Source organism: Physeter macrocephalus, unplaced genomic scaffold (assembly GCF_002837175.3).
Source record: "Physeter macrocephalus isolate SW-GA unplaced genomic scaffold, ASM283717v5 random_1564, whole genome shotgun sequence".
NCBI lineage: Eukaryota > Metazoa > Chordata > Mammalia > Artiodactyla > Physeteridae > Physeter > Physeter macrocephalus.
In genome coordinates, this window is record NW_021146635.1 from 4,914 (window position 1) to 22,027 (window position 17,114).

Genomic DNA, 17,114 nt, shown 5'->3' on the forward strand with positions numbered 1-17,114 from the left:
TGGCGCATGGGCTTAGTTGCTCCTCGGCATGTGGGATCTTCCTGGACCAGGGCTCGAACCCGTGTTCCCTGCATTGGCAGGCGGATTCTTAGCCACTGCACCACCAGGGAAGCCCCTATTTTTTAAATTTTTATTGGGGCATAGTTGATTTACAATGTTGTGTTAGTTTCAGGTATACAACAAAGTGAATCTGTTATACATACATATATCCACTCTTTTTTAGATTTTTTTCCCATATAGGCCATTACAGAGTATTGAGTAGAGTTCCCTGTGCTATACAGTAGATCCTTATTAGTTATTTATTTTATATATAGTAGTGTGTATGTGTCAATTGGCAGAAAAGTTTAAAAAGCGCTGACAGAGTCAATAAGTAAAGCAATGAATGACAGCTGAATACTCACTCCTTATATATGTTTAGTCAGAAAAGCAACTTTCAATTTGCCTTCAATACATGACCTTAATCTAAGCTGGGTTTGGTTTCATGTGCTTCTTCAGCTCCCCAACCTGATTGCCCTTTTCTCTTGCTTCTCTTTTACACTCTTTTTGCCACTGGCCACCACCATTGGCCTCACAGCAGAGGGATTACATCTTGCCAACCAGTTCTTTCTGATCTTATTGATCACCATGGCTACTCTGGTCAGTGGCCAGCCTTACTTTGTGGCCAGCGATCAACTGGATATTTTTCCACCTGTTCCAGATATTGGTTTTCAAAGATCTCTCTGATTTTTCCTCCCAGTGTGCTTCCATCCCATCAAAATCTGGCTTCCTTTTTGAAAGTAGGCAGATAGTTATGTATCATCCCGATTTTTTATAACATGGAAGCATCACTCCTGTGATAACACACGCGTGTACACACACACACACGCACTAAGGGGTCTTACAAAACTGGGCAACAGGCAAGCACACATTAGTAGGAATAGCTTCTGGATAAAAAAAAAAAAATCTGAGAATACAGTCTTCCTTAGGATCAATGGTCTTCTTTCTCAGCTATCTTTTCCTATTTCCCTTTTCAGAAACTTCCTTCACAGCTGAGGAGTGACGCTCCCTATGCCAAAGCAGCTCCAACTCAGGCTGGAATAAGGTGTCTCTGTCACTTTAAATTCCTTGAGCTCTTTCGTCCTCACTCTGTGCAGGATATACTTGTACTGTGTCAATGCTTCCCCCATTGTCAAACTAATGAGTTCACTACAAAGCAAAACCAAAACTACACTGGTGAACACCCACTATTTTTCTGAAGTAAGTTAGGGGCGAAACAGGGGATGCAGAAGAGAACTGTCTCCCTGCATACCCCCTCCACCCAGGTCAAGGGCAGCCTTCTCACCCCAACATCCCTCTCCTCCGCAGTTGCTGCCCTGACAGAAAACAGAGAAACTTGTGTCTTTCCCAAGGTCTCTGTCCCACACCTAGTTACTACCCTCTTCAAAAGGGGAAGTCAGTGTTGAACTCCTTCCCTGGCTAACCCCCTATCAAACACTTTTGCCAACACCAAAGGGAGCCAAATGTGGATTTTCCAGCCCCATGACAGTCCCCAAACATTAAGGCAGACCTGGGGTCACAGAGTGAGGACAGAAGGCCAAATGGCTCCCCAACATCCCACTTCGCTTGGGAAAATCAATAAAGATCAGTTTGGGTTTTGTTACGGAAAAGGCTGCCGTTCCCAGAAGGAGCAAAACTCCTTTGTGTTACCATCATTTCCTTATCATCCCAGATGCTGAAAGAACACTTACACTCATTCCTCTACTCCCTTCCTTATTCCAGATGCTAGAATTTATCCTCTCATGCAGCCCTTCGGCACTGTGCTGGGTAATGGGACCACCAGCAGAAGCCTCCAGCATCTCCAGGGGAGTCCTGTGGGATAACACCTTTGTATGTGGATTGGAGAAGGGGAGCAGACCTTGGTCTCCCCAACACTTGACAGGAACCGAAGAGCTCAGGGATTTGGGTCTGATGTCCTCTCAACCGAGCCAGTTTAGGCTAGTGCCTGTGGGGTTGCGTGAGGAACAGCGGGTGGGAGGGAATGCCAGAAAGTGTTTGTAATGGGGGTTGAGGAAGTTTGGGGTATCCTGGGAACAGAATATGCTGGCCCAGGCCTGAGCCATCCCCAAGCCCCTCCCACTTCCCGGTTAGTAACCAGATCCAGCTGTGCACAATCCTGGCCATCGCTTCCCATCTGGCTTCTAGGAACTCATAACTAATTAAAGGAGTGTGTGTGTTTGTTGGGGGAGGGGTCCTCTTAAAAACAGAGATTTCCAAGATAACAGCTTGGCGAGAACTCAATCCCATTCAGCCAGGCAAACTGCCCTCTCTCCTGACCCCCTCAGGGCTCTGAGGGGAAAACAGGCCAGAGGCTGACCCTATATTTCTCCCACATTTCTCTAGATCAAGAGCAGTTATCTAGGCCAGCCCTATCTTGGTTACACCCTAAGTTTTTCTCACCTCCAGTTTCCAGTTTCAGACCCCAGACTTGCCCTTCATATACCAGAATGTCCAGCCCTCCAGGTCACCCCGTTAGGGTGAGGATGCTGTCAGAGGGGGGTGGGTGATGATTTGGAGATTGGCTTCTCCTGGGCTTAGAGACCTCTGCCAACCTTTGCCCTTCACCCACAGCCCCATAGCTCCTGAACGTAAGAAAATACTCTCAGAATCTTACCTACTTCCTGCCGCTACAGTTTAAAATATTTCAATTAAAAATATTTCTATACAAACTCTTCTACCACAATCTGCGGGCAGAAAGGGAAAGCAGTTTGCAGGATGGGAGCAAGCCAGCCAAAGAACCCAGGAGTTCTTTCTCTCAGACTCAAGTTCTCTTTTTGGGGCAGGCAGACCGCATGACCTAACCCTTCGCACACATTCCCACATGTCCCCCAGTGAGAGATGACAAATTCAGAGGGAAAAAGAGTTGGGTCAGCTCGGCTCAGGGGGTGGGGACGGGCGGAAGTGGAGGTCATTATGCTGCTACGGGAACAGTTAGTCGTGCAGTCTTGCACACATGCCCAGCTTGCAGTTCCTGGCTCTAAGGGGTTTGTTTGGGGGCCTGTGGAAACTCTTGGGAGACTGCGAAGATCATAGCTTGGGCCTGAGGCTCTGCTGCTTCTTCCTAGCTGTGTGACCCAAAGTAACCTGTTATAGACTGAGTCTCCTTTTCCATAGAAGGTGATAATACCAGCCCACAGGGTTGTTGTCGAGATTTAAATGAGATAAACTATTTGGCAACTTTTACTGTTTCACTCTGTTCTTTCCCTGGCTCCTTAGTGTCTAGAATGTGGCTCCGAGGCCAGAGTAAGTGCCCACCCTTTACCTTTTATAATAACCATTATCTCTCTCACTAACGTACTAACATACACTCCTAAGCATTCTTCCCCCACCCCCGCTTTTTGTTGTTGTTGTTGTTGCTATATGAGGTGCCCAAGGGGAGGGAGTAATCTGCTATCACATTCATCTTACTTTACTCCTTTCCCTTTCCCCACACCCTTCTCAGCTCTTGTCCCTCCCCCACTATGCTCACTACTTCCTTTCACTTTCTCTCCCATCTCACCCACAGTCTCCATCCTGGGGCTGAGGCTGGGCTGGCAGAGCTGGAGCTGAACTCAGAGCCACTGACAGTTCCAAGTAAATGCATCCAAATGTTACTAGTAGTTCTCTTCTGGGTAGAATTTACTGGTGGTTTTCATTCTCTTCCTTGCTTATTTTGGTATTTTCCAAATTTACTATAATGAGCAATGGATAACTGATTCAGAAAAAAAAGAAATAGAAGGCTTCCCTGGTGGCGCAGTGGATAAGAATCTGCCTGCCAATGCAGGGGACACAGGTTCGATCCCTGGTTCAGGAAGATCCCACATGCCGTGGAGCAACTAAGCCCGTGTGCCACAACTGCTGAGCCTGTGCTCTAGAGCCCGCAAGCCACAACTACTGAGCCCGTGTGCCACAACTACTGAAGCCCACACGCCTAGAGCCCGTGTTCCGCAACAAGAGAAGTCACCGCAATGAGAAGCCCGTGCACCGCAACGAAGAGTAGCCCCTGCTCGCCACAACTAGAGAAAGCCTGCGTGCAGCCACAAGGACCCAACACAGCCAAAAATAAATAAAATAAAAATTTTTTAAAAAGAAAAAAAAAATAGAGAAGACTTTAATCAGAAAAAAATACATGATTTTCAACTGCCCCATGTCCTCTTCTCAAAAGGAGAGGGATTGAGGGATGGAGGGGTGGAAAGAGGAAGAGAAGGGCAGGGCTGAGAAAAGCCCTGCAGGGGGCTGAATGGAGCTGGTTCCCAAGCTCCTTCATTTCCTGGGGGCAGCAACCTTGATCATGGCCTCAGTCACAGCCTCTGTCACTCATCAGTCAGAGGCTATGTCCTTGCTTGCCTGTCACTGGCCATTTGGGACTTAGTCACTCGATTATTACTCAGTTGCGTGCTGAGTGGGTCAAGAGGACCAGCATCACTGAGGGCAACGATATGAATCAGGAGGATCCCCCGCCTCCATCCTGGGGTGTGAAGGGTTCCCCTGTGGCCTGCCAGCCTTTCAGCCTGGGATGTGTGGAAGGGCTCAGAACTGGGGTCCCACTGAAAACATGAGTTCAGTAAACCCTTCCCCCATTCCTATCCCTACTTCCCTGTGCATTTGAATGGTATGTAAGTGTTGTGTGATGCACAGGTGATGGTGGAAACTTCAGTGGCTCCTAACCACTTAGAGAACAAAGCTCTGAGTCAGAGTGGTGCATGGAAAGAGTGTGGGTTAGGAGTTAGCAGAGGGATTTGAATATATGCCAGGCCAGTTAGGAGTTCCATGTCCTTAGTCAAGTTTCCCTCTCTGAATCTCCATTTCCTCTCTGAAAAAAATGACCAGAGGGACTGCCCTGGTGGTGCAGTGGTTAAGACTCTGCCTGCCGATGCAGGGGACATGGGTTCAAGCCGTGGTCCGGGAAGATCCCACATGCCGCGGAGCAACTAGGCCCATGCGCCACAACTACTGAGCCTGCGCTCTAGAGCCCCCGAGCCACAACTACTGAGCCCGCGTGCCACAACTACTGAAGCCCGTGCTCCTAGATCCCGTGCTCCACAACAAGAGAAGCCACCACAATGAGAAGCCCATGCACTGCAACAAAGAGTAGCCCCCGCTCTCCGCAACTAGAGAAAGCCCATGTGCAGCAACGAAGACCCAACGCAGCCTTAAATAAATAAATAATTTTTTTTTTTAAAGAAGGTCAGAATAATTCCTCCCTCATAGGAGGATAGTGAGAATTAAATGAGATAATATATGAATCACCTAACACAAAGTAGTTCTTTAACTGTAAGGTTTTCTTTTCTTTCTTACATAGCATTCAAGACCGTCTCTAAACTCTGTTTCCCAGCCACTCTCCCAGCCTGGTCATTCATTTGACAGACATATTAAGCAGCACCCGAAGCACTGACCTAGCCTGGGGTAGGCACGAAGCACAGCCTCAGAACCTCTCACTGAGCACAGCTGGCTTTTTTCTCCTCTGCACTTTTGCTCAAGACCTGCACTGTCCCTGTTCCTCAGGACTCTTTTACTCCATCCAACTCATAGCCAGCCTTCACAGCCCAGCTCAAAGCCTGCCTCCTCTGCGAGCCTTCGCACAGCCCCATGGCCCTCAGGATGGGGCACCCCCTGCCTGGCACCCTGGTTCCCCTCATTTCAGGTGCTTGTGTTGGTCTCACCCTGTCTGTAATGTCCCTGAGGGCAGGCTCCGGCCCTTTACTTCTTTGTATCCTTGTTATCCCTCACCCCCACCCACACATTCCAGGTACATTAAATGCTTGAAATGATGACTTTTTATTAAAGCAGACACAAGTAGGTTTCAAGAGCATCTGAATTCCCAACTTGGTCTTGGATGCAAAGAAACTGAGATCTCATCCTTCATTCCTTCACCTGAAACCCAAGCACCTAAGCAACTTGCTTCCTACCTCTTAGTTTTATTTTTATTTTTCCTACTCTAGAGCAGACAGGGAGACATGAAGGTTGCAGATGAGGGGTTTGCTACCCAAGGGTCACTGGGGCACAGGAATTCCAGCTTCAGAGGATGGCCATGGTCCCTATCCCTAGTCTTCGCAGATATTCTGCCTCTGATCCTGCCAGGATACCCACCCGCAGGACAATATGGAAAGTCTTTCGGTCTCCAGCAGAGGACCCTGGCGGACAGGGCTGGAGGCTCTTCTTGACTTCCGCTCTCTGGCAGGGCAGAGGTTAATGGTGAATTGCAACACATCTCTGGGCTGAGTCACCTCCTACTGACGCTCCCCCCAATTCCCCTCCTCTGAAGTTTTATAAAGAGGACCAGAGACTAGAGAGTGAAAAGAACTGAAGGGAAGAGCCCCCCAGCTAGCCCTGCTCCCCCAGGCTCCCAGAAATCTCAGGGCAGAGGGCACAAACAGCCTCTGGAGCTCTTGCCTGGTAGGACCATGAACTGGCAGCGGCTGTCGCTGGGCTTCCTACTCCCCATGACAGTCTCGTGCTGGGCCCTGGGGCCTGGAGAGAAGGAGGCAGCAGTGGTGAGTGCCCTGGGAAGGTCAGACCCAGGCTGGGTGAGGGAGGGAGGAACTGCTCCATGGTCCCATCCAAGCCTCCCTTCTGACCTACAATTGCCTTCCTTTCCCTTCCTTCCTCTATTCCATGATCCACCCCTACCCATCTCCACTCCTTCCCCTTGTTCCTCCCCTAACGTGCCTCTCCTTTAGTCCTTCCACGTCTGTCCCCTCCTGTCCTTATGGGCTGTTAGGTCACTTAGAGCTTCACCCAGAAACTAACCTCCTTTTATTCTGCTGACCCCTACCCTCATCATAGGATTACTTGTTGCAATACGGGTACCTACAGAAGCCTCTAGAAGGACCTGATGACCTCAGGCCAGAAGATATCATAGAGGCTCTGAGGTGAGAGGTCATAAGGTGCATGCCTTCAGGGTCAATGTCACAAGGTCTCCTTTCTCTCTTCTAAACCCTTTCAGTGCCCAGGCCCACCTCTGCCTAACCTAGGTCCACGTTGGGGATCTAGCGAATGGGTGGTGGGGCCTGGGGTGAGATGGGGATTCAAAGATGAGGGCACAGTCATTGGATCTTCCTAGGCCCTAAGCATTTCTTTGGAGGCTCCATGCCATGTTATATCCAAAATACTATTATTTGGTCACATTCCACATGAAGTATAATTTATATGTAAAACTGTGAGTTGAGTTGAGTTGGAGCTGAGTTGTTGACATGATTTTGCCTTTCGTAGACATTTAATACAGGATTTATTTATTTCTACTTTGAAGTTTTCATATTTTGGATCTAATGGGTCATTTTTCTTTCTGCTCTCAGATATGTTCCCAGGCCCTTGAAAAGTCACAGTACCTGCAGCGCCTGATGGATGAAATTGCCCCAGAGCAGGCTGGGCTGGGAGGGACAGGTCCAGCCAGGAGGGGAGAAAGCAAAGGGAGGACAGGCCCTCAGGTGGGAGCAGTGGTGGGAGAGTCTCCAGAGCAGGAAGCAGAACACTTACCTAGATCAGGAGGAGGTTAGAAATTGCAGCAGAGGAAGAAGGCAACGCCAGATGGCACTTTACCCAAATAAGAGCATGAACACAGGAGGTGAAGCTGGAGTACTGCCTTTACGCAGAACAGAAGAGCAAGTCCCAATTACGAGGACTGGATCCCGGAGTGATCCCATCAGCTTCAGAGCTTTTGGGCCATTCTCAGCCACCCCCCTTAGGCAGCAGGGGGCCAAAGAGCTATCCCCAGTTCTCAGTCATTCCAGATGCCCCTGCCCTGCTAGACCCATCCCTCTCCCTCTTTCTAGAGCCTTTCAGGAAGCATCTGAGCTGCCAGTCTCAGGTCAGCTAGATGACGCCACGAGGGCCCGTATGAGGCAGCCCCGTTGTGGTCTGGAGGACCCCTTCAACCAGAAGACCCATAAATACCTGCTGCTGGGTGAGGGCTGAGCCTGGGAAAGGGAGGGAGAGGAGGGGTTGGCATGGCTGTGGAGCACAGGTGGCACTGGGACAGCCTGGATGAGCTCAGTGTTGAATGGATGGTCACCTGATAATTAACTGATCATCACTTGCCTGGAGGGGTTGTTTCACAGCTTTGCTAAGTGAGCGCCCAGACTCAGGGGAACTCTTCAGAGCTGGCAAAAGTATCTGTGCTTCTAATCTATTTTCTGGTCCAATTAACCAGGCCGTTGGAGAAAGAAGCACCTGACCTTCCGCATCTTGAACCTGCCCTCCACCCTCCCATCCTACACAGCCCGGGCAGCCCTGCTTCAAGCCTTCCAGTACTGGAGCAATGTGGCTCCCTTGACTTTCCGGGAGGTGAAGGCTGGCTGGGCTGATATCCGCCTCTCCTTCCATGGCCGCCAAAGCCCATACTGCTCCAATGCCTTTGATGGGCCTGGTAGGCACCAGCTCTCGACTCTCACTTCACAGACCTCCGTCCCCTTGAGTCAGTGACTCTGGAACCTTAATGTCAGGCCACCCCCATGCTCAACTGCACCCTACACTCTCTAACCACCTTCTGATATTCCCTTGGGGAGCAGCATGTCACCTCCCTGGGGCCTTACCAAGCCTCTTCTTTGAAGCTTATGCCTTCTTCGTTGGTTTAAGTTCCTCTGCTCAAGGCATACCTCAGAGAGGACAGGGCCAGAGATGACAGAGTGGCTGGGAGGTAAAGGGACAGGGTGATGGGCATCCCTGAGAGAACGGAGTGATGACAGCGGAATCTGAACGGAGTGAGAGGTATCCAAGAGACAGTGAATATACACGGCGGAATTTTAAGGGAATGGAGTAACTGGAGTTTATAACAGGCAGGGGATGCTCCACCCTAGGAGACTCTGACCTCCCTCCTGTCTACCTTTGCCTTTGTCCAGGGCGGGTCCTGGCCCATGCCGACATCCCAGAGCTGGGCAGTGTGCACTTTGATGAAGATGAGCTCTGGACTGAGGAGACCTACCGGGGGGTGAACCTGCGCATCATTGCAGCCCACGAACTGGGCCATGCCCTGGGGCTTGGGCACTCCCGATACACCCAGGCCCTCATGGCCCCCGTCTATGCTGGCTACCGGCCTCACTTCAAGCTGCACCCGGATGATGTGGCTGGTATCCAGGCTCTCTACGGTCAGTCCTTTCCCCTAGTGATCATGAAGGTCAGTCTGACCAGTATCTCTTCAGGCATGAAGAGACAGGTCTAATCTTCATGGAGGGAAATGGCTTGGCTTCTTTCTCTTCCTCCTGCCCCAGTTACTCGGCCTTCTTCATTTTCAGGAGCTGTTTTTCTTTCCCTTTTTTTTTTTTTTTTTGGCCTGGCCGCGTGGTTTGTGGGATCTCAGTTCCCCAACCAGGGATTGAACCCAGGCCACGAGGTCGCTGCAGTGGAAGCCCGGAATCCTAACCACTAGGCCACCAGGGAACTCCCAAGAGCTGTTTTTCTGACACTTCCAGGTCTAATCTTTCTGTCAGAGCTCTCTCCCCTCATACCTGTTCTAGGGGATGAAGAATGAACATTCCAGCAAACCCCCTTCTCCCTTTCTAGTGCCTCTCAAAACTAAAAACATGTCTCCCGCTGATATCAATATGATCTTTCCTCCCACCAAGGAAAGCTCTCTAGGTCTCCCTTTTCCTCTCTATGGGACCTCTGAGCTGAACTTACAGTAGAAGAGTGGGGAGGCCAGTGCTCTGAGTTCTCTCCCTGAGCAGGATTATGTTACCTTGCAGGCAAGAAAAGCCCAGAGATAGAGGATGAGGAAGAAGAGACAGAGCTCCCCACTGTACCCCAAGTGCCTACAGAACCCAGTCCCATGCCAGACCCCTGCAGTGGTGAAGTGGACGCCATGATGCTGGGTAAGACCCTTCTCCTCTAGGCTGTAGGCAGGCAGTGGGACAGCCTGCTGACCTTGAGATGGGAGTGACATGGCACCTCAGCGTGAGCAATGGCAGTTAACCACCAGACAGGGGTTAGTGGCCGTGGAAGGAGGCGTGTGGTATGGGGAGGGAGGATTCAGAACCAAATTAAAGGTGGGCCAGGCTGGAATTTACCTCTGCTGCCACCCTATGAGGGCCACTAAAAACATCTGGAAATACAGCAGGATGGAGAAAACAGTCTTAACTGGAATGTCTATTAGAGAGGGTGTTATACCCGCATGGAAGTACAACTTGGAAGCCACCTGGGGTAGGAGGGGAGGTCCCCAAGGGGGAGCAGCTACCTGCAGGGCTTTTGTTTTGTTTTGTTGGGCCAGGGCTGATTTGCTGTGAACAATAAAGGAGAGGCCGAACACTGGGTCCTCCTTCTCTGCCCTTAATCTTCTCTTTGAATTAAAGTTGAATGAATTTTTGAGAAATCAGCCTGTGGGAGGACAGCAAATGATTAGTCTGCCTGAGATACCCATAAGTCTTTATTTGACCCCTGTCTTTTTGACTTGTTGACATGCTTATGCTCTCAGGGCCCCGAGGGAAGACCTACGCTTTCAAGGGAAACTACGTGTGGACCGTGACAGATTCAGGGCTGGGTCCCTTGTTCCAAGTGTCTGCCCTTTGGGAGGGGCTCCCAGGAAACCTGGATGCTGCTGTCTACTCTCCTCGGACACAATGGATTCACTTCTTTAAGGGTAAGGGGGACTAGTTTACAGTGTGTTACCTGAGGAGGGCCTATGATCAGAGAACCCATAAAAGGAGGGAGGGATGAGAAGTTTCTGAGATGGTGGAATGGAGGAACTGAAAGCTATCACCTGGGGACAGAGGTGACTTGTTCTTTCCTTACATGCCCTCAGGAGACAAGGTGTGGCGCTACGTTAATTTCAAGATGTCTCCTGGCTTCCCTAAGAAGCTGAATAGGGTAGAACCCAACCTGGATGCTGCTCTCTATTGGCCTCTCAACAAAAAGGTGTTCCTCTTTAAGGTATAAAGTTCAAAGCGAGGGCAAATCCCTTCTTAGGAGGGGCGGGCTACCTCACACGGAGAAGCAGACTTGCTCTTGAAGGGAGTTCTTCTGCAGTTGCTGTGGGCTGAGGGTAGACCTCTGGGGGGGGGGGTCCCTAAGCTCTCTTCTCATCCCCCTCTTCTCCCTGTCTTGCCCCACACCTAGGGCTCCGGTTACTGGCAGTGGGACGAGCTGGCCCAAACTGATTTCAGCCGCTACCCCAAACCAACCAAGGGGTTGTTTACAGGAGTGCCAGACCAGCCCTCAGGTGCCATGAGTTGGCGGGATGGCCGCGTCTACTTCTTTAAGGGCAAACAGTACTGGCGCCTCAATCGGCAGCTTCGAGTAGAGAAAGGCTATCCCAGAGATATCGCCCACAACTGGATGCACTGTCGTCCCCAGACCCCAGACACCACCCCATCAGATGGGGACACCACTTCCTCAGCCACAGGAACAACCTTGGATACCACTTCCTTGGCCATAGATATCACTTTGAACACTGACCGCTCAGCCAGAGATACGATCTTGGACATTACCCCCTCAGCCACAGCCTCCACCACCCTTTTATTCCCTGGTAACGTCACCCTCCCAGAGATCTAAGACCTCAATCAAACGTCTGCTGCAGCACGAGCATGAACTATGGACCTCACGCCTCTAAATGTCCCAGCTCCAGCCACCACTCCCCTGTATTCTTTCCCTCCTGGGCAGTGACTCTCTAACTCAGCCCCCAACTCCATCCATTTCTTCCCCATCCTAGATAGCACTTGCAACTGTGTCATCTACTCTCTGGAGGACATTGGTAGAGGAAAGGCAGCCATCAGGCCTTTAGCTGACAGGAGGCCACAACTGGGAAAGCCTGGGTCCTGTTCTTCCTAGATAAAGTGCAAGAAAACAGCATAGCCAGTAAAATGAGCAACGGCTTTGTAATCCTTGAGAATCACATTTACTTGCTTATGACTTTGGGCAAGTTAATTAACCTCGTTAAGCCTTGGATTTCCCATCTGCAAAATAAGGTTAATACCAATCCTGCAGGGTTGTTGCATTAAATGAAATACTATACATGAAGTGCCTGGAGCATTTGTGCTTAATAAAGGTTAACTTCACGTTCATGAGAGAGCAGTGAACAACTCTTCCTCTGGCTGTGCGTGTGCAGCTCCTACGGTAGTCCAGTCTGATAAAGGTACCCTCATCAGATCTTTAAGGGACAGAGGACTTGTCAGTATGGCTAACCCTTTGTTCTGGGGTGCAAAGAAAGAAAGAGCAGCAACAGTAGAGGCTGGACTCCCTGATTCAATGTTCAATGCCATTTTATTCACATGCTCCCGTGTTCTTCCTCCCTCCCATCATAACCTTGCTTCCCCGGGGCAGGGACATACCTTCCTTCATGCTGTCTGGGGAACCAGGGAACAGACTTTGGGCAGGAGAATCAGGGGTAGTGGAGAGTTAGAATGGGTTAGTGGCTGGGACAGTGTTCTGGTTAAGGAGATTAGTGTCACCTATAATGAGAGGCAGAGAAGGCACTTGTCTTCCACACAGCCCTGAAGACCAGGCTCCTTTGGGCAAAAGGGCAAGACTCTGGCATGTGGGCCAATGCTCTCTCCTTGGAGCAAGAAGCCAGCTTTGGGGGAAGGTGGGTGCTGAGCCAGGCACTGCCCTGTGGTCTTCCTCACATTAAGAAGAAGGGAAAGGGAAGCACCATGGAGGACAGTACCCCCAACTGAGGTAGGAGAAGGGGGCTTGAGCCTACGGGGTCCAGAGGGAAAGGCTAACCAGGAACCCAACTGCCCCCTAATGAGGGACCTGGGGATTAGGGATCCTTGAGCTCCTCTGCTGCCCTTCTCCCCATCAAAAAGCTATCAAGTGCTTTAGGAGGCTTCCTGATTTTCTATAGGTCCTACAAAAACAAAACCCCTTATTTTACCATTGCGAGGCACACTGAGGCGGGTATATAGAAGGCTATTTGGGTAACGGTCCTCCTTGGTTTGGTTTGGAGGGAATTAGGGAGTCAGTTACTTCAGGGACCAGGGCACCTCTATTATTGGACAGAGGGAGGTACTCATATTTCCATTCTTCTCCCTTCCCCACAAGATTCCTCTCTATCTGTACCTAAAACATATCCCTACAGGGCTGCTCTGGGTTGGAGCACAGATTCCATCCCCAAGAGGTGGGGAAGTTTTTATTGGATCCTGTGGGCCCAGGCCCTGCCCACCTAGTGTTCCCAGGCCCTTGCTAGGGGTGAGGGCATCAGTGGAGGTTTAGGCTCAGGTCCGGGTGGAACCAGAAGGTGTGGTGAGGGGTACAGTGGAACCACAGTCAGAATCCAGGTCCAGGACAGTGTGGGGAGCTGTGGCCTGGGTGCCTGGTCCCAGCTGGCGCTCTCGAAGGCTCTGGAGATAGCTCTGGAGGGGCACAGGGCAGAGAGGGCAGAAGAAAGGGCCTGGGTCAGAGCCCCCCTCCACCCTGAGCATCCCCATGTGCCCTCTCTCCCATGCCCCTGAGCACCCCCTACCCCTCCACTCACTGGAGCCAGACTGTCAGCAGGGCTCCGGGCGCTGGGGTGGAGCGGGCGCCGGTAGCTGCCCTCACAGAGCCCCACCCCAGGGGAGGTCCGGTGCCACTTAGCCTCTTGCTGACGGATCCGAAGGAGTTGGAGATGCCTTCGCTGGTGGCTCAAGACCACTGCTTGGGAGGGGGCAATACAGACTCAGGGAGGCCTCTTTAGACTCTGAAACCCACCCCCAAATACACTCATACTCTAGAGAAACCCATTCAGTCTCCCTGTTACGTCTCTCTCAAATCTCATTCCCCCCCCAGTTATTCTAAAGAAACTTTTCTTTGTAATCCTCCTACCCTTTCCTTCCGGACTTCCCTGACATCTTCCTTTCCTTCCATATCAGTCCCCAATAACTCTTCCCTGCCGCCCCCGCCCCCGACAATGACTCTTCTCATTCTTACCCAGAACTTTGGCTCCTCCAACTCTAACTGTCTTCAATGCCCTGCCCCATTCACCTTAGACACCTCTGCCTTTTGCCTCAAGTGGATTTTCCCCCTTCCCCTCCTCAAGTCTGGGAACCAGGGACAAGAGAAGGCACAGGTTGGCTGCTTTCTGTACCATGGCAGTAACTCACCATTGGTGTGGCCTCCACGTTCCTCATCCATGAGCTTCCACTGGGCCAGGGCCCCAAGGGCCCCCAGGGCTGGCCAGGTCCCCAGCAAGACCCAGCTATACCAGCAGAGAGGAGGCAAGGCTGGAAGTGCCTGCAAGCGCTGGCCCAGCCGACTGCCCAGTGCCAGCCCCTCCAGGAAGTAGTCAGCACAGGCCACCAGCACCGCAGCACCCAGCAGGGCTGTGCCCAGAACTGTGAATGGACGTGGCCACCGAAGCGTGAGCAGGGCTCCCAGCAGTGCCAGCCCCACCAGCCCCCCGGCCGGCACCCAGGCTGAAGGTGGTTGGTAGATGGGCTCAGTGCCCAGCAGGACCCCAGCGCCCAGGGTTAGGCCTAGCAGGAGACCAGTCAGGAAGAGACCAACACTGCGAACCAGCATGGTGACTAGGCCGCAGAGGAGTCCGATGCCTAGCGCAATGCCCGCGCTCACCTCCAGGCTCAGCTGTGTCTCTAGCACACGCTCCTTGTGGCACAGCAGGAAGATCACCAGGGCTCCTGATAGCAGGCCGGAGAGAAACATCACTGCCTTGAAGCAGCGGTAGCCTGGGAAGGGAGGCAGGAGGCACTGAGAGGCAGAAAGAGGTCTCCAGGGATGGCTCTGATGAATCAGAAGGGAGAGGAATGGCTGGCCAGAGGAGCAGAAGGCAGGAGCTGCACACACAGGGACCTCAAGGCAAAGGGCAGAAAGGGGCCATCTAGGGAGCGTAGGCACTTTTCAGGAACTGAGAGGGGATGGGAGAGCAAATCAGGAGGTAAGACGGATGCGTTGAGGGGAATAAGTACAGAAACAAGGTTTCGTCCTTCCAGGGATGGTAGACGGGAAGAAATCGGCACAGGCTGATTCAGATTATTGGGGAAGGGTGAAGAAGCCTTAAGCATAGAGGGTAATTTGGGAATGGAATTCTGAGGTAGGAGGCAAGGGGAGGGCAAATGAGAGTTGCCAGGGCTCAGAGCTGGAGGGTGTGGGCATGGGGGATGAAAAAGAGCTGGCAAGAGCAGATCAGCCACACTGAAGGTAGGCATCCCCTGACAGAGGAGGAGAGGTGGCTCAGGAGCAAAGGAGAAAGTTGGCATCATCCTTGAGGGTGACAGTCTTGGGCAGCTGCCCCCCAGAACCCTGGCCCTGCCCTCACCGAAGCAGCAGTAGATGATTCCAAAGCAGCAGCAAAGAGCACACACCAGGGCGGGTGCCAATTCAGGATTGTCCTGGGGTTCCAAGACACATCTTGGGTCTGGAGGCTCTGGGAGTTGTTGATTAAAGGGCCTGGGGTCAGAGGTCATGGCCAGGGGCAGCAAGGCTTCCTCCATGGCCGAAGAGAAGGTGGTCACAGAGAGGGAGGTCAGTGTCAGCTCCTCTCATCCATCCATGAATGTCTTGAGGGGGCTGGGAAACCTGCAAGGGGGTAGGGGGCAGGAACTCAGGTGCTCATGAATCTTGAGGACTCTGTACCTCTACTTCTTTTAAAGAAAGGCCAATTTCAGGACGGAGCTTAGCCCTGCTGGGGTAACTGAAGAAACCTACAGGACCGGGTTAAGGGGAGCCAGCTGTCTCTTTATCACTCTCTGAAACAAGGACATTAAGTAGGACTTCAAATCTTATAAAGGTAATGAGTCTTTGTCCCCTGGCTTTTCAGGGTGGGGTGGGAGCAGTGGGAAGTCCTCGGTCTGTGGAGGGAGGGGCCCAGGGGTACTAGTGAGACTGGAGGCTAAAGACTCAGCAGCTTGTTCCAGCCGAAAAGAAAGCTTGCCCCATCTGCAGCTGGGACTCAAAATTATCACACTGGACTGGGAAGAATGGACTTAATAGAGGGGGGAGAAGGAGAAGGAGAAGGAAGGGGAGAGAATGAATCATGGTGGGGGTCTCCCGACAGTTGCTCCAACCCAAGAGAAGGAAGAGGGGGAAAAATCAGACACCAAGAGTTTGGGACAAGGAATCAAGTAGAGACAGAAAGCCACACTTTATCAGGGTTTTGAAGCCTTGGCTTCAGGTGGAGGAGTTATTGGGGGAAGGGGCGTTCAGCCACAGTCCAACTCCCACGATCCCTCACGGCCTAAGCAGGCACCTTGCCCACAGACAACATCTCACATCCTGGTAGTATTTTGCTCCTCCCCTCAGGACACTGGTGGGACTTTTCCTACCTCCCCCTTTCCCCTGGGGTGCTAGGGCTGCCAGGGGCATATAATCTCAGTTCCTTAAAGGAGAACACCAAGGAGGGGCTGGCAGTGGGGGCACGATGGGAGTGGGGTAGGGTGGGTGCAGGCACTTCCCTTCAGCTGTCTTCTTTTGGACATCAAGGTCTTAACAAGCAGGAGAGTTGGCTTGGACAATCCCTGGGGTTTCTCTCCTCAATCCGCTTGTAAGTCTGGGGACTCTAAACAAGGAGAGGTTGGGGAGGGGGTGTTAACTACTCACCACCCTGTCAGGGCTGAGGAGAGGAGGGGGTAGATGTGCTTCCCTAGACCCCCAGCTGCATCCCTGCCCGGAGTCCTAGGCGTTCAGGCGGCTGTCGGGCGTGGGTACCCGCAGGGCCACTCTGTTCGTTGCCCCCTAAACTCTTGCAAGTCGTAGCCCAAGCCCCGTGAGCTAAAAGCAACCAGCTTGGGGGCGGGGTGGGGGTGGGGGTGGAGGAAGGGGACAGGGTGTGTGGGGGGTGACATCACGGGGCGGGACCCTCCAACTCTTTTCCCTGTGTGGGGGGGACCCAGTTTGCCTACGGCTCTAGGCTGGGATCAGAGACCCCCTTCCATAGCAGGGAACGGTCTTGGGGGAACCACAAGAGGTTTGGGGAAAGGTCTCTGAATACTTAAGCGCTGACTCAACAACTAGAAGCTTTCAAAACCCCTACTGGTGTCCCAGCGCCCCCCTACTCCGGCTTGGTTTCTTCCACTTCCCAGAGAATTGGAGTATTGTCTTCTGGAGAACTTGGTGGTCGGGATCGGGGACCCCGGGAAGGTGCTCTTACTGGTCTGGGGGCGCCGACGAGGGGTTCATGGGTAGAAAAACTTGCGGAGCAAAGACGGGGTCTGGAAGGGGGACTAACGGAGAGGCGT

General features: G+C 52.0%; 2 protein-coding genes across 4 annotated transcripts; one reads left to right on the forward strand and one right to left on the reverse strand.

Annotated features, from left to right (window-relative positions):
* Window positions 1–6,271: 6,271 nt before the first annotated feature.
* Window positions 6,272–12,005, forward strand: MMP19 (matrix metallopeptidase 19). The gene is made up of 9 exons (XM_007125679.3): window positions 6,272–6,509; window positions 6,802–6,887; window positions 7,788–7,918; window positions 8,165–8,380; window positions 8,853–9,098; window positions 9,696–9,821; window positions 10,421–10,585; window positions 10,748–10,875; window positions 11,062–12,005. The coding sequence occupies exons 1-9, from the start codon at window positions 6,420–6,422 to the stop codon at window positions 11,494–11,496; spliced, it is 1,623 nt and encodes a 540-aa protein (XP_007125741.1). The 5' UTR covers window positions 6,272–6,419; the 3' UTR covers window positions 11,497–12,005.
* Window positions 12,006–12,185: 180 nt separating this feature from the next.
* LOC102977234 (transmembrane protein 198-like) lies at window positions 12,186–16,671 on the reverse strand. 3 transcript variants are annotated; one of them, XM_024122908.2, is made up of 5 exons: window positions 16,477–16,671; window positions 15,197–15,456; window positions 14,025–14,606; window positions 13,418–13,575; window positions 12,186–13,295 (listed from the first exon to the last, which is right to left on the reverse strand). In XM_024122908.2, the coding sequence occupies exons 2-5, from the start codon at window positions 15,369–15,371 to the stop codon at window positions 13,158–13,160; spliced, it is 1,053 nt and encodes a 350-aa protein (XP_023978676.1). In that variant the 5' UTR covers window positions 15,372–15,456; window positions 16,477–16,671; the 3' UTR covers window positions 12,186–13,157. The 3 variants fall into 3 exon arrangements, with proteins under 3 accessions (XP_023978676.1, XP_023978675.1, XP_028342679.1); XM_024122907.2 differs by having other exon boundaries at window positions 13,418–13,578; XM_028486878.1 differs by lacking the exon at window positions 15,197–15,456.
* Window positions 16,672–17,114: the final 443 nt, after the last annotated feature.

What these genes read in the sequence shown, in the direction of transcription:
- MMP19 (XM_007125679.3), top strand. Translation starts at nt 6,420, where the DNA reads ATGAACTGGCAGCGGCTGTCGCTGGGCTTCCTACTCCCCATGACAGTC. An exon ending in CCATAAATACCTGCTGCTGG is followed by an intron (nt 7,919 to 8,164) that starts GTGAGGGCTGAG and finishes CCAATTAACCAG; the next exon opens with GCCGTTGGAGAAAGAAGCAC. An exon ending in AAAAGGTGTTCCTCTTTAAG is followed by an intron (nt 10,876 to 11,061) that starts GTATAAAGTTCA and finishes CCCCACACCTAG; the next exon opens with GGCTCCGGTTACTGGCAGTG.
- LOC102977234 (XM_024122907.2), bottom strand. Translation starts at nt 15,371, where the DNA reads ATGGAGGAAGCCTTGCTGCCCCTGGCCATGACCTCTGACCCCAGGCCC. An exon ending in AATCATCTACTGCTGCTTCG is followed by an intron (nt 14,607 to 15,196) that starts GTGAGGGCAGGG and finishes CTCCCTTCCCAG; the next exon opens with GCTACCGCTGCTTCAAGGCA. An exon ending in ACGTGGAGGCCACACCAATG is followed by an intron (nt 13,579 to 14,024) that starts GTGAGTTACTGC and finishes CCCCCTCCCAAG; the next exon opens with CAGTGGTCTTGAGCCACCAG.